At 55.8% G+C, this 11,784-nt stretch overlaps 1 protein-coding gene across 1 annotated transcript; it reads right to left on the reverse strand.

Moving 5' to 3' along the window:
* Positions 1 to 2,533: 2,533 nt before the first annotated feature.
* On the reverse strand, positions 2,534 to 11,359 carry PRDM13 (PR/SET domain 13). Its single transcript, XM_065833197.2, has 4 exons — positions 11,019 to 11,359; positions 9,230 to 9,361; positions 9,011 to 9,131; positions 2,534 to 4,862 (listed from the first exon to the last, which is right to left on the reverse strand). The coding sequence occupies exons 1-4, from the start codon at positions 11,157 to 11,159 to the stop codon at positions 3,382 to 3,384; spliced, it is 1,875 nt and encodes a 624-aa protein (XP_065689269.2). The 5' UTR covers positions 11,160 to 11,359; the 3' UTR covers positions 2,534 to 3,381.
* Positions 11,360 to 11,784: the final 425 nt, after the last annotated feature.

The following is an 11,784-nucleotide window of genomic DNA, read 5'->3' on the forward strand; positions in this document are numbered from 1 at the left end:
TCATAAGACAAAACCAGTTGTTGTTCTTTTTTTTTTTTTCCTACTTACAAATGGCACTCACTATGGCAGCCAGCCAGCAGCAATGGTAGACCTAGAGATGCTAGGAACGCAAAATCCAGAGCACGTCGTGCACGTTGTAACCTACGACCTGCAGGTTTTTCATCTCCTTTCAGACCCAAACCTGCCTCCAGGGAAACCGAAGGACGCAGGAACCGCTGTGACTGGCACATGACTTAATGACCCCAGGAGCTGCAGCCCACCAGATCACAGGCAAACAGCCCAAGGGAGGGGGATGCTCCTCGGCAGGCCCGCCGCCTCCCGCCCCGCCCCAGCCCCGCCGCTACCTCGGGCCGGCGGCGCGGATCGCGGGCTGGCCAATAGGAGAGCGGGCCTCTGGGGAGCTCAGCCAATCAGGGTCCGTACCGGTGGCCTCGGCCCGATGCTGGGGGGCGGTCGGCGGAGCCCGGGACCCGCCGCCCGCCCGGGGCCCGCCGCTGGGCAAAGGGCGAGCCCTGAGCTCCGCCCCGCTCCCGGCTGCGCGGTGCGAGGGGCCGGCTGGAGCCTCGGAGCTGCGGCTGCTGATCCGCGCCTGTCGTTCCCCCGAGCTGCTGCTTTCTCCGGCCCTGGCTGCAGCCCTTCGCTGCCCAAGTCATGGAGGTTTCTGGAGAACATTGTCGCCCTATCCCTGGTCCAAGCGGGGAAAAATAGATAAATAAAATAAAATAAAATAAAATAAAATAAAATAAAATAAAATAAAATAAAATAAAATAAAATAAAATAAAATAAATAAAAAAAATAAAATTAAAAAAATAAAATAAAATAAAACCATCAACCAGCACTTGTCGCAGCGTAGCGCATCGTTGACAGATCGGAAACCGCACCTCAGCGCGGTGGCCCCGCTCAGGAATCGCACCACACTCCCACCTGCCCGACACCGCCAGGCCCGGTAGAGCCGCCAGGGGCGGCGGGCAGGGCTGCCGGCAGGCCGGGCAGCACCGGCGGGAAAGCCCCTCGGGGCTTGTGCAGCGGTGCCTCAGTCGCGCCGGTGCGCATCCCAGGCGGGTCACCGGAGCTCGCTCTCTGTCCGCGGACACGGATCTGGTCCGTACTGAAGTGCGCGACTGCACTAGGGACGTCGCTGGGATGGGGTGCCCTAAAAATGAAATTTCTCCTTCTATATTTTGTATTTCGATCTAGTCACTGCATAGTAGAAGAAAAAACGTTTTGTTTTGTTTTGTTGTGTTGTGTTGTTTTCGACTTCGGTTGTTTGCGGTTGGCCATATTTAGTTCGGTTTGTGTTTTGTTTCTTAATAAAAAGGCTACATCAATTTTTAGGTATACAGACCGTTAATTCACACAGGTTGATTGTCCGGAGTGTTTTTTTTTTTTTTGTAAAGGTAGCCCAAGTGTTACGATGTGATGGGACATTTCTGTTAAAACACACGAACTCCACTGACATGTAAATAATTCCTGGACCACGGCTTTATTATTCTACCCTTTCCACGACCTCATAGGGTATATGACGCATCCCTCCCTGGGAGTAGCTCCATGGTGGGTGCCTTCCTGTGGGAAGGCAACAGATAAATATAGAAATAAAGAACCGCTCGGCTAAATTCCGGGTCCCGCTGCCGATGCCGTAAATGACAACCGGATTTTCGACTCCACCGGTAGATGAATATCCCGCTCTCCGAGGGAGAGATGTTTCCCATTTACTTTCAGGAAAAAAAGCACAACTTACGTCCTGGGATAAAAACGAATCGGTATTTAGTGCAAGACACCAGACAAAACAAAACAACAAAAACAAACAAAAAACAAAAAACTAAAATCCTGCAGCTTTTGAATTTAACTCAAACCTTTAAAAGAAATCCAAGCCTGGCATTTGAATTCCCATTTCCTCCTACCGTAAAGCACATTTAAACTTGAGTGAGCAAAAGGAGAATCAGTTCTTATCAGAGATTTTTTTTTCAGCTTTGTGTCTGGGATTCTTTCAGATGCTGGAAGGAATTTGTTTGTATTTTACACCGTGCCACCCACACTCTGAACTGAAATGGGGACCGATCCTGTAAATTCACAGCCTTCAACTATCTGCATCAATCGGAGAGATTTACCATCTGCTTCAGAGTTGTGAGCTACCCAAATGCAAAAGCGGGGGCCCCCTCTATCTCCTTTGCCTGCCCGAGTGCGAGCTCTCTCCGAAAGCACCAGCTCGGAGACTGTCGGCAGCGCTGCGCAGTTTCGCGCGGGAGGATTTTCCAGGGGAATCTCAAATAAAAGTAATAACGATTCTGAAGAAAAAACTCGTGGGTATAGGGATAGGGAAGAACGGATTGGATTTTGCCTATGTTTTGCCGGTTTGCTTTGCTGAGTGAGAGAAGAAAAATACTCAGACGAAATAATCAAGGGCAAATTATTTAGGGCTTGACCCAAAGACGCTGAATACAGCAGGATCTGGGCCAAACACCCGATCATCAGAACTGTTATGGAGAAACAGGAGATGCTGCTGGCAGCACGTCAGTGAACAACTAGATAAACAGTAGTTTGCCAGTAACTTTATTTTTTTTATAAAAAACGCATGACAAACTGGAACCAAGACCAAAATACTGTATCCACTGTACATCATTCATTAGAAAACAAACATACACCACATTTGTATTCTACCAGAAAGTGTGTTTCTTTTAAAATCATATAGTGCGTGCTTTTAGTCTCATGCTTTTCAATATTTATTTTACATGTGTTATTCAAATATTATCTGTTATAAATAATTGCAACTTGATCAAATGGTGCACCTGTTATCACATGCGAACCTCATCAGTGCTGCAAGTGTGGCTTTTTGTTGCCTTTTTAAAATTTCTTTCTTTCCAAAAAAGCTGTTGGTATCGCTTTATTAGGACCCGAGAAAGCGCATCTGAGGTGTCAAATAAAGTGTACAGATGCCGGAGGCGTTTGCAGACCCGGGACTGCTGCTGAGCACCACGACTCGGACCGCTGGAACAAGTGACGGGAGAGCACATAGAAAAAAATCGTTTCCAAAAGGCACAATTTCCTCCACACAAAGGTACAATAAAAATATATGGCCACCGAAATACAGGCGCCTACGGGGAAGCGGTGCCTCTCCGGTGGGATCCCGGGCCCGCCAGGGTTTCGCCCCCCTTCTCCCTCTCCCGGCACCGCGGCTGCAGCCCCGGGGCGACGCTGAAGGCTGGAGCCCGGGAACACCCGCGACGAACTCGCAGTCCTGACCGCCCCGCCGCCAGCGGGGGCCTGCCAGTGACACGGCCTCTCGTGGGACTGCCCCGGGAGGCCTGGAGCTCAGAGTAATACGGGGAGGGAGTGGGGCTGCACCGCGCCTGCCGCCCCGCCCCGCCCCGGCCGGCTCCTGCATCACTGCTCGCGGTTCCTGCTGCCGCTCTCCGGGTCGCTCTGGTCGTCGGTGAAGCAGACGTCCACGTCGCTTTCATTATCAGTCTTTTGCTCCTGCTCGGGATGCGCGTAGCCAGAGTCACTCTTGTCCTCGACCGCCTTGCCGAGGCTCTGCCCCGGGTGCCGGGACTTGACGTGCCGCTCCAGGTCGCGGCGCCGCACCAGCACCTTGCCACAGTACTCGCAGCGGTAGGGCGTGTTGCCCTCGGCGTGCAGGCGGATGTGCTTGTTGAGGTTGCTGGGGTCCCCGAAGGGCCGCAGGCAGACCTTGCATTTGAGCGGTTTGTAGCCAGTGTGAGTCCGCATATGGATCTTCAGACCGTACTTGCGGGAGTACAGCTTCCCGCAGTAGAGGCACAGGTGCCCCGTCTTGGGCTTCCCGCCGGCCGCCCCGGTCGCCCCCGCTGGCAGCGCCTCTAGCCGCCCGCGGCCTTTCTCGGCCGCCAGCTCAGAGAGCTGCTGCGTGTGCATGGCGATCTCTCGGTCGATGCTGGCCAGCGAGCCCAGCTCGGCGGCGTGCAGCCCTGCCGCTGGTCCCCCGAAGTATGACACCGACTCGGGGTACTTGAGGAGGCCGCCGAGATGCAGCTTCAGCGGGTAGTAGGGTGCGGCGCTGTAGAGCAGCTCCCCGTTGTAGACGGTGAGCGGCATCACCGGCAGCCCGCACTCCCCCGCGTACGCCTTCAGCCCCTCGAAGGGCGGCAGCGCAAAGCGTTCCAGCGCGCCTCCGGGCAGCGGCGGGTAGCGGGCGGGCGGCAGCGCAGCGGCGGGCAGCCCCCGCTCCACCTGCCGGAAAGCCGAGGCCTCCTCCAGGGACGAGAGCAGCGGGAAGGCGCGAAGCCCACCGCCGCACGCCAGCCCCGCCGCCGCCGCCGCTGCCGCCGCCGCCGGGGGGGCGGCCTCCCCCGGCAGCGCCCCGCATTTGGGCGGCGCCTCGGCAGCGGCGCGTCCCGCCTTCAGCCCCCCCAGCAGCTTAGAGAAGCCGAGAGCAGAGGCGCCCCGCACTTCCTCCCGGAGCGGCCCGGCGGGGCGGAAGGCCGAGCGCGCCCCGGGGCAGAGTGCCAACCCGTTGCCGCCCGCCGGCCCCAGCAGCGGCCCCGGCCCGCGGGCGGCCCCCACGCTCATGTCCAGGGCGCGCTCCTGCTCCTCCTTGCCCACTGCCCGCTTAGGCAGCCCCGGTTTGGAGAGCGGCGGGGAGGCGGCGGCGACCTCCCGCTTGACGGTCTCCCGCGGGCCACAGCCGGGTGTCGGGTGGCCGCGCAGCCCGGCGGCCGGCGGTTCCTTAGCGGGGAGGCCGAAGGCGGTGGCGGCGGGCCGGCCGTGGTCGTGGTGGAGGAAGGGCCGGCCGTGGCTCAGTGCGCAGTGGAAGTGGACGTGGGCCTTGAGGCTGTTGGGGTACTTGAAGGTCCTCCAGCAATACCAACAGATGTACCGCTCCTCCCCTGCGGAGGCAAGCGGAGGGGCCCGTCAGCGGCGGCCGCGTAATCCCGCGCACTCCCCGCGCACCCGCCGCCCCGGCCCACCCCCGCCGTGCCGCGGTGCGGACACTGCGCGGTCGGAGCTGCGCTCCTGCGCACGGGGCGCCATGGCGCCGGGGGGGAGCAGCTGCTGCCGCGGGTCGTCTGTCGGGGGGCCCATCTGTTGGTGTCTGCAGAGGAGGTAGCGTATGTCAGGCAATCGGCTGCACCGAACAAAGGCCAATCTAATGATCATGAGCCCCTCATTACGCGGCGAGACAATATCCGATATGTATGGGCCATATGTAATCGTTCCCTTTCAGAGGACAATGCCCTTTGTGCTCCGTTCCCTAAACATTTCGGCTTCTCTCAAGCGGAACAGACCTCGGTGGCCGCGGCTGTGGTGACTGCCCGGCACTACGGAGGCACAGGCTTCACTTTCACTTGCCAGCCATGTCCTCCCACGCAGGAGCATCGTCCCAGCCCTGACGGTGAAACGCTGCTTCTGCGGGCAACCTGTCCGTTTGGGTATCTTTCTGTCTTTCTTCCTTGTTTCCTTTCCTTTCCTTTCCTTTCCTTTCCTTTCCTTTCCTTTCCTTTCCTTTCCTTTCCCAGAATCACAGAATGTTAGGGATTGGAAGGGACCTAAAATATCAGTTAGTCAAATCCCCCTGCCGGAGCAGGAACACCAAGATGAGGCTACACAGGCATGTGTCCAGGCGTGTTTTGAATGTCTCCAGAGTAGGAGACTCCACAACCTCCCTGGGCAGCCTATTGCAGTGTTCTGTTACCTTCACTGAGAAGAAGTTTCTTCTCAAACTTAAGTGGAACCTCTTGTGTTCCAGTTTGAACCCATTACCCCTTGTCTTACCATTGGTTGTCACCGAGAAGAGCCTGGTTCCATCCTCGTGACACTCACTCTTTATATATTTATAAACAATAAAGAGGTCACCCCTCAGTCTCCTCTTCTCCGAGCTAAAGAGACCCAGTTCCCTCAGCCTTTCCTCATACGGGAGATGCTCCACTCCCTTAATCATCTTTGTTGCCCTGCGCTGGACCCTCTCCAGCAGTTCCCTGTTCTTCTTGAACTGAGGGGCCCAGAACTGGACACAATATTCCAGCTGTGGTCCCTTTCCTTTCCTTTCCTTTCCTTTCCTTTCCTTTCCTTTCCTTTCCTTTCCTTTCCTTTCCTTTCCTTTCCTTTCCTTTCCTTTCCTTTCCTTTCCTTTCCTTTCCTTTCCTCTATCTCCATCTCCCCCTTTCCCTTTCCCTTTCCCTTTCCCTTTCCCTTTCCCTTTCCCTTTCCCTTTCTTCTCCTCTCTCTTCACTTTCCCTCTCACTTCTCTCTTCTCTCTCTTTTTCTGTCTATATGGATCCATCTCTCCCTCTCGTTCCTCTCAGTCACGACAATACACCGACAACATGCTTCGGAAGCCTCCGGAGTTCCCCCAGCTGCTGCCCACCCTATCCCTTCCCAGCTGAGCCTCAGTCCTGAGTTAATACACCGACACACCAAAGGTGAGGCCGACCAAGTCCACACAGAAGCGAGATGCCGCTCCAGGCCTGGAGCCAGTTCCCTTGTGGGGCGATGTGGGCGAGGTGGGGCACAAGCAACCGGTAATTGAGGGGGGTCTTCGGCCCTGCGCTGCCCTCCGCGGCAGCCGGGGCACCCGGGGGCGGCGGGTCACCGAGGAGGACACGCTGACGGCGACCAGCCTCCCGAGAGGGCTTTTAATGCAGCGTTTGGGCCAGAGATCAGCCAACGGCCGCTGCGGGTGAAACACGGAATCTTCGTTCTCCGCGGGAAGCTCGGGCGCGAACTCGCGTGGAAGGATCCAGCGCTGCTGCCTGTGTCTCGTCGCCTGTGTCCTTGCCGTCGTGCGCAGCCCTTCCGTGGACCTGGGGTCCGCAGGCTGTGCGGCGATGGGATGGCGCTGGACGCGGTTTCGTGTACCGTCGAGGAGGAAGGGAGACGGGAGCGTGTCTGCCCAGATACGGGTGAGGCAGCGGCCGCTCTGCATTAGAAGACGTGTCAAGGAGCGGTACGGGCCGAAAGGCGTGTGGCCATAGAGCTCCGCGGGTTCCCTCCTACAGCCTTCATGTGCCTTTGCGAGTCTCTCCATGGGGGTGGTTTGGCCCTGGTTGGCCTCGGCAAAAGCGTGGCTTCCTTCCAAGTGGAAGGAGCCCGGCCCGGCGCTTTCCCCGGCTCAGCTTCAGAGCTCCAGTCCAGCAACCATTAGTCGGGGATAAAAATAAGAAAGGAAAAAAACAAAACAAAACAAAACAAACAAACAAACAAAAAAAAAACCCACCACACACACACGCACCAAAAAAAAAAAAAAACACACAAAAAAGGGAGAAGCTTTCTTGTCGCGGTCAACCCAAATGAATTGGGTCGAACACAGATGATTTCCAAAATTTTGTTTCGTTTCGTTAAAAAAAAAAAAAACAAGCACAAATTCCGAATTTCTTCCGCCCTTTTGGTTCTTCATGTTTAGTTGGGGGTTTTGTTGTTATTTGGATTCGTTAGGTTTTTTTGTTTGGTTGGGGTTTTTGGTTTTGGTTTTGTTTTTTTGCATACGCTTAAAAGAGCGTTTCAGCATTTTGATACACTTATTCTAAGTCCGTATTAATTCGTCTGGAAACTGTGGGGCCGGAGGCACAGCAGATTCGCAGGGTCAGTCTGCAACTAAGCCTCACTTCGACGGGACGAGGAAGATCCCACACGCTGAGTGCCTCTCGCAGACCTGAGCTTTCTTCCCTTTATTTCCCCCGAGCAGCACTGGTGCCCATCCACAGGCAAGGACTGCTGGTTTGGAGGATCAGAACCCAGCACTGTGGCTTCCTTCCTGCAGCTGAAACTTCTCCAGGGCTTTTAGAGCGGTGATCGTCCGCAGACCTCACCGCCTTTGGGGGGCGGGGGGGGTGGGGAGAAACGTGACCAAGAATTTATTTTCCGAGCACAGTTTTAGTACAAGGGAGGGATTCGGACTCTTGTGCATCACAGGTGTCGGATGGGAGGTGAGATGTCAGCGCCCGGCCTTTCAGTAACCATCCCTCCAGCCTGGATCCTGATTACCCTGCGGAGTAGCCAGCCTTGAGGGGTGGGGATAGCTCAGCACTTCCCCGGATGGTGCCCTGCACCCTTCTCAGGGACACCGCTGAGCTGAAGGATCTTCTGCGTAGGGCAGGAGCGGGTGGAGTGCCCTTGCCGACAGCCGAGCGGGCTCAGCCCCAGGTGAGCAGGTGCTCGCAGGTCACGCCGAGCCGCCGTCGCCCGGTGGCGCCAGGACCCGGCCTCCCCCCGCCGGGCTGTGCAGAGGGGAAGAGGGCGCAGGAGTCAGTGGGAGACTGTGTCCGACGCCGGAGCATTCCAACAGGTGAACACTTAGGGGTTTCACCTTTTCCCCCGTTTAATGTGCTACCACCTTGGCATTTTTCTTAATATCCGTGTAACTGCAGCTAAGAATCAGCTCGCTGATTGAAGCAAGTGGTCCCAGACGGGTGTCTTCCTCTTCCCGATATCCTCGGATATCCTAATCTGAGTGTAATTTCACGCTGACCTAATTTTTACCTAATACATCCTAATTTGAACCCATTACACCTTGTCTTACCATTGGTTGTCACCGAGAAGAGCCTGGCTCCATTCTCACGACATTCACCCTTTATATATTTATAAACAATAAACTGCCCAGTACCCGTTTTGACTTGACTATGTGAATCTGACCGAAACTGAAGTTCTGACCGAGATGAAAACGATATTTTGAAAAACTATAAAGCCAAATTGCTGTCTCGTATAACAACACTGGTGTTGTTTCATAGAAATACCATTTGACTATCAAAAGATCATTAAATTGTGCCGATAACGGAACGATTGGAGGCACGGGGGCTTTTCCATACGCTACCGAGTTAATAGATCACCCTTTAAATATAAACAGATGGAGTTCTAGTTTGAAGAGTGGCAGGTTAAAAGTCACTGCAGCTGTGCTGGCATTAATTTATCTGAGGGCGCGGATTTGAAGGGTCCGCGTTTGCCTATCGCAGTTTTAGCTCCCGCCAAACGCGCCAATTAAGCGGGGTTTAATTAGTTTCCTTTAATTGGGTTGCTCTGAAATGAACGCCCGCATCTGTACCTTTCTCGTCGTGCGTCGGGGTGGCCGTTACGGGGATGTCAAACCATTGCGCCAGTGGGTTGGAGTACCAGACGGTGAGCTCCTCGCCCGGCTGGACATCTCGCAGTGCCCGGTAGAAAATCTGGGAGGGGAAGAAAGGAAACTCCTTCAGGAGGCTTGAGAGGATAGGCAGGGGATGGAGAGCGGTGCCAGGCCGACCCGGAGCCGCAAATGGGGTACCTGTCCTCCTGGCAGATCCGCAACAGCCTCCAGTGTCTGCTCTTGGGAGTTTCGGGCAGCCCGGATTAACCCTATCCACTCCAGAGCTGAGCTCCCGGTTTCATCCACTAATTCCCCTCTCACCATCCGCACCTGGAAGACAGGCGGCATCTCTGTCACTTCCACGCGTTACGAAACAGAAAGACAGCAAAAAGCTTACCCATCCCCTGCCTGCCTGCCCGCTCTGCCCTGCCTGGTGAGCTTGCTTTCCCACACCGCGCACCTATCTGGGCATCGCAAATCGGAAGCAGCGGCGAAGGCGTCTCGTTTTGCCACTGGTTTGACTCTTCCATCCTCACCCACTTTTGGGCTGGACCTTCCTCAGCTCACAGGTGCCTTGGGAGAAATGCGGCCGGGGGTTGTTGCTCTGCGAGGGTGAGGATGGAAGCGCCCAGACCAGGTGGGGATCTGCAGCACTAGGAGAGGGAATGGGATTTTTCGCTTGGGTTGCAGCTGCACCATTTGTCTTAAGCTGTATTAAATACACAGGTAAGATGCTATTTCTTTGAAGGGTTTGTACAGCCTCTGAGTCCATGCAAAACAATTGCCACATACGCGACTTGTCGGGAGGAGGGGAGAGGACAAGGGGAGAGGATTCTGCTTAGCTACAAAGTCTCTGTAGTCCCATACTTCATAATCTGCTTGCCTATACAAAGAGAAAATGAAGTGCCCATTCCCTGAATGACCGTGCAATAAAAGTCATCGGAACAAAGCAGTCTAAAGCGAGAAACCAAGGGAGCCAGATGAGAAATAAATTTGAGTGGGCTGGCAGAGCGTTTAAAAACAATTAAAGCGCATTAAAAATCCGAGCGGAACGCGTGAGCCGCGGATGCCCGGGGGGTGGAAAGAGGGGTATCATCCTCAGCCCCCTGAACAGCCTGATGGACGGCGCGAGTACCCTTCACCTCCTCGATCCTTTTCAGCTCGGACATCGACTGACCCTGAAGCCGGTAGCCGGGTGGTCGTCACCCCCTCCCGCTCCGACTGTGCGGTTATTTGCTGCTCCGGGGGTAGGAACTGGCCCGAGGTTTTGCGAGGAGGCCGAACCGCTCTGGGTTGCCCCGACACCTGTCACTCGCACCCCGCCGCCGTCCCCGGGGAAGCCCCGACCCGCGCCTCCCGCACTCTCCTCGACCAAAGGATTCACGGCCCAGGAGAGGGATGGGGCACAAACCCGAGCCAAACGTGGAAATAAATCGATGCATGTGCATCTGCCTCTGCCCCCGCCCCATCCCTGGACAAACCCGGAGGCTGTGAAAGACTCAGGCCCCCGTATCGCCGGGACTCCAGGGGCGAGGAGTCAGCCGTGGCACGTCCTGGCCCTGCTGGGGAAAGGACAATGCTCGAGTGAGCTAAGCTCCGCGGGGCGGGGGTCGGGCGGCGAGACCAGAGCCCTCCGGCACCGGGCACAGGGTACCGGGCACCTGCACATCCGTGTCCAAGGCGGGAACGCGTCCGATTCTCCAAGAGAACCCCCGGGTGCCCTGGCCTCGCCGCCGGGGCCGGCCGGGCTATCGGGGCACCGGCGCTGGGAAGGAGGGGGAACGGGCACGGGCGGTCAGGCTTTCCTGGTAAAGACGCGAGCAGACATCTCGGGAAGTTCTGGAAACGCTTTCATTTCCTGGCTCGCTCTAAGAAGGGAGGATCGAAGAGGAGAGCGAAAGAGCAGCCTCTTCTCCCAAGCTGGCTTCCCCCGAATCAACGAAAAAAAGCAAGGTCCAGCGGTGCAGGAGAGACCGTAGGAAAATACCTTTTTTTTTGGTCCTGGCTCCCTGCGGTCAGACAGGTACTTGCCCAGTTTGAAGATGCCCGGCACAGGACCCAGGCGCAGCCCAGCCGGGATGCAGCTCTCTGCGCTCACGCTGATGGCCGGAGCCCTGCTGCTTTGCATCGCTGCCTCTGGCTCTGAGCGCTCGGGAACCCCAACTACTTAAGGGGACCGGAGTGACAGCGGCTGGCGGCGGGGAGGATGAGCACAGGCGTATCTCCGCCCGCAGAGTGACGCGGCGGTGTGTGGACGCCGGCTTTTCAACGGGAGCAGGAGGGGTACCCCTTGGCAGGGGGATGCTCTGGGGCGCAGAGTTTGGTGAGAGAGTTTGGCTCCTCGAGCAGCTGCGGAGTCCCATCCAAGAGGGTCACATGGAGCCTTTCCCTAACCCTCCTGCATAATCAGGCGGAGTGAATGGCTGGCAGACAATGGGCCAGGCGACCTTCCCATTCCTAAAAATCCAATTTGTCAAGGGCAAAGAAAAGGCGCTGGTGAATCAAAGGTCTGGAGGGACCATTAATCCTCAGCATGGGGTATTGTCCCCGAGACAGTTACGATATTTTAAGTGACAAATCCACTGTATAATTTCTCCATAAATTTTACTTCCTTTTATTGTTCCTCGACAAACCAGTTTTGGAAAATAAGTGACTATTTTAAGTCTACTTGGCTGAGCCTTTTGAGGTTTAATATACTTCAAAGATTTTTAATTCTCTTCCCTTGGCTTTATTGTAAAGGAGATTAAACAAAG

The sequence above is a fragment of the Patagioenas fasciata genome, chromosome 3 (assembly GCF_037038585.1).
Source record: "Patagioenas fasciata isolate bPatFas1 chromosome 3, bPatFas1.hap1, whole genome shotgun sequence".
NCBI lineage: Eukaryota > Metazoa > Chordata > Aves > Columbiformes > Columbidae > Patagioenas > Patagioenas fasciata.

Excerpts from the sequence above, each read along its gene's own strand:
- PRDM13 (XM_065833197.2), bottom strand. The coding sequence starts at position 11,159 with ATGCAAAGCAGCAGGGCTCCGGCCATCAGCGTGAGCGCAGAGAGCTGC. Across the intron at positions 9,362-11,018 it reads AGCCAGGACCAAAAAAAAAG|GTGCGGATGGTGAGAGGGGA; the intron begins GTATTTTCCTAC and ends CCTGTCTTCCAG. Across the intron at positions 4,863-9,010 it reads CCCGACGCACGACGAGAAAG|GGGAGGAGCGGTACATCTGT; the intron begins GTACAGATGCGG and ends TTGCCTCCGCAG.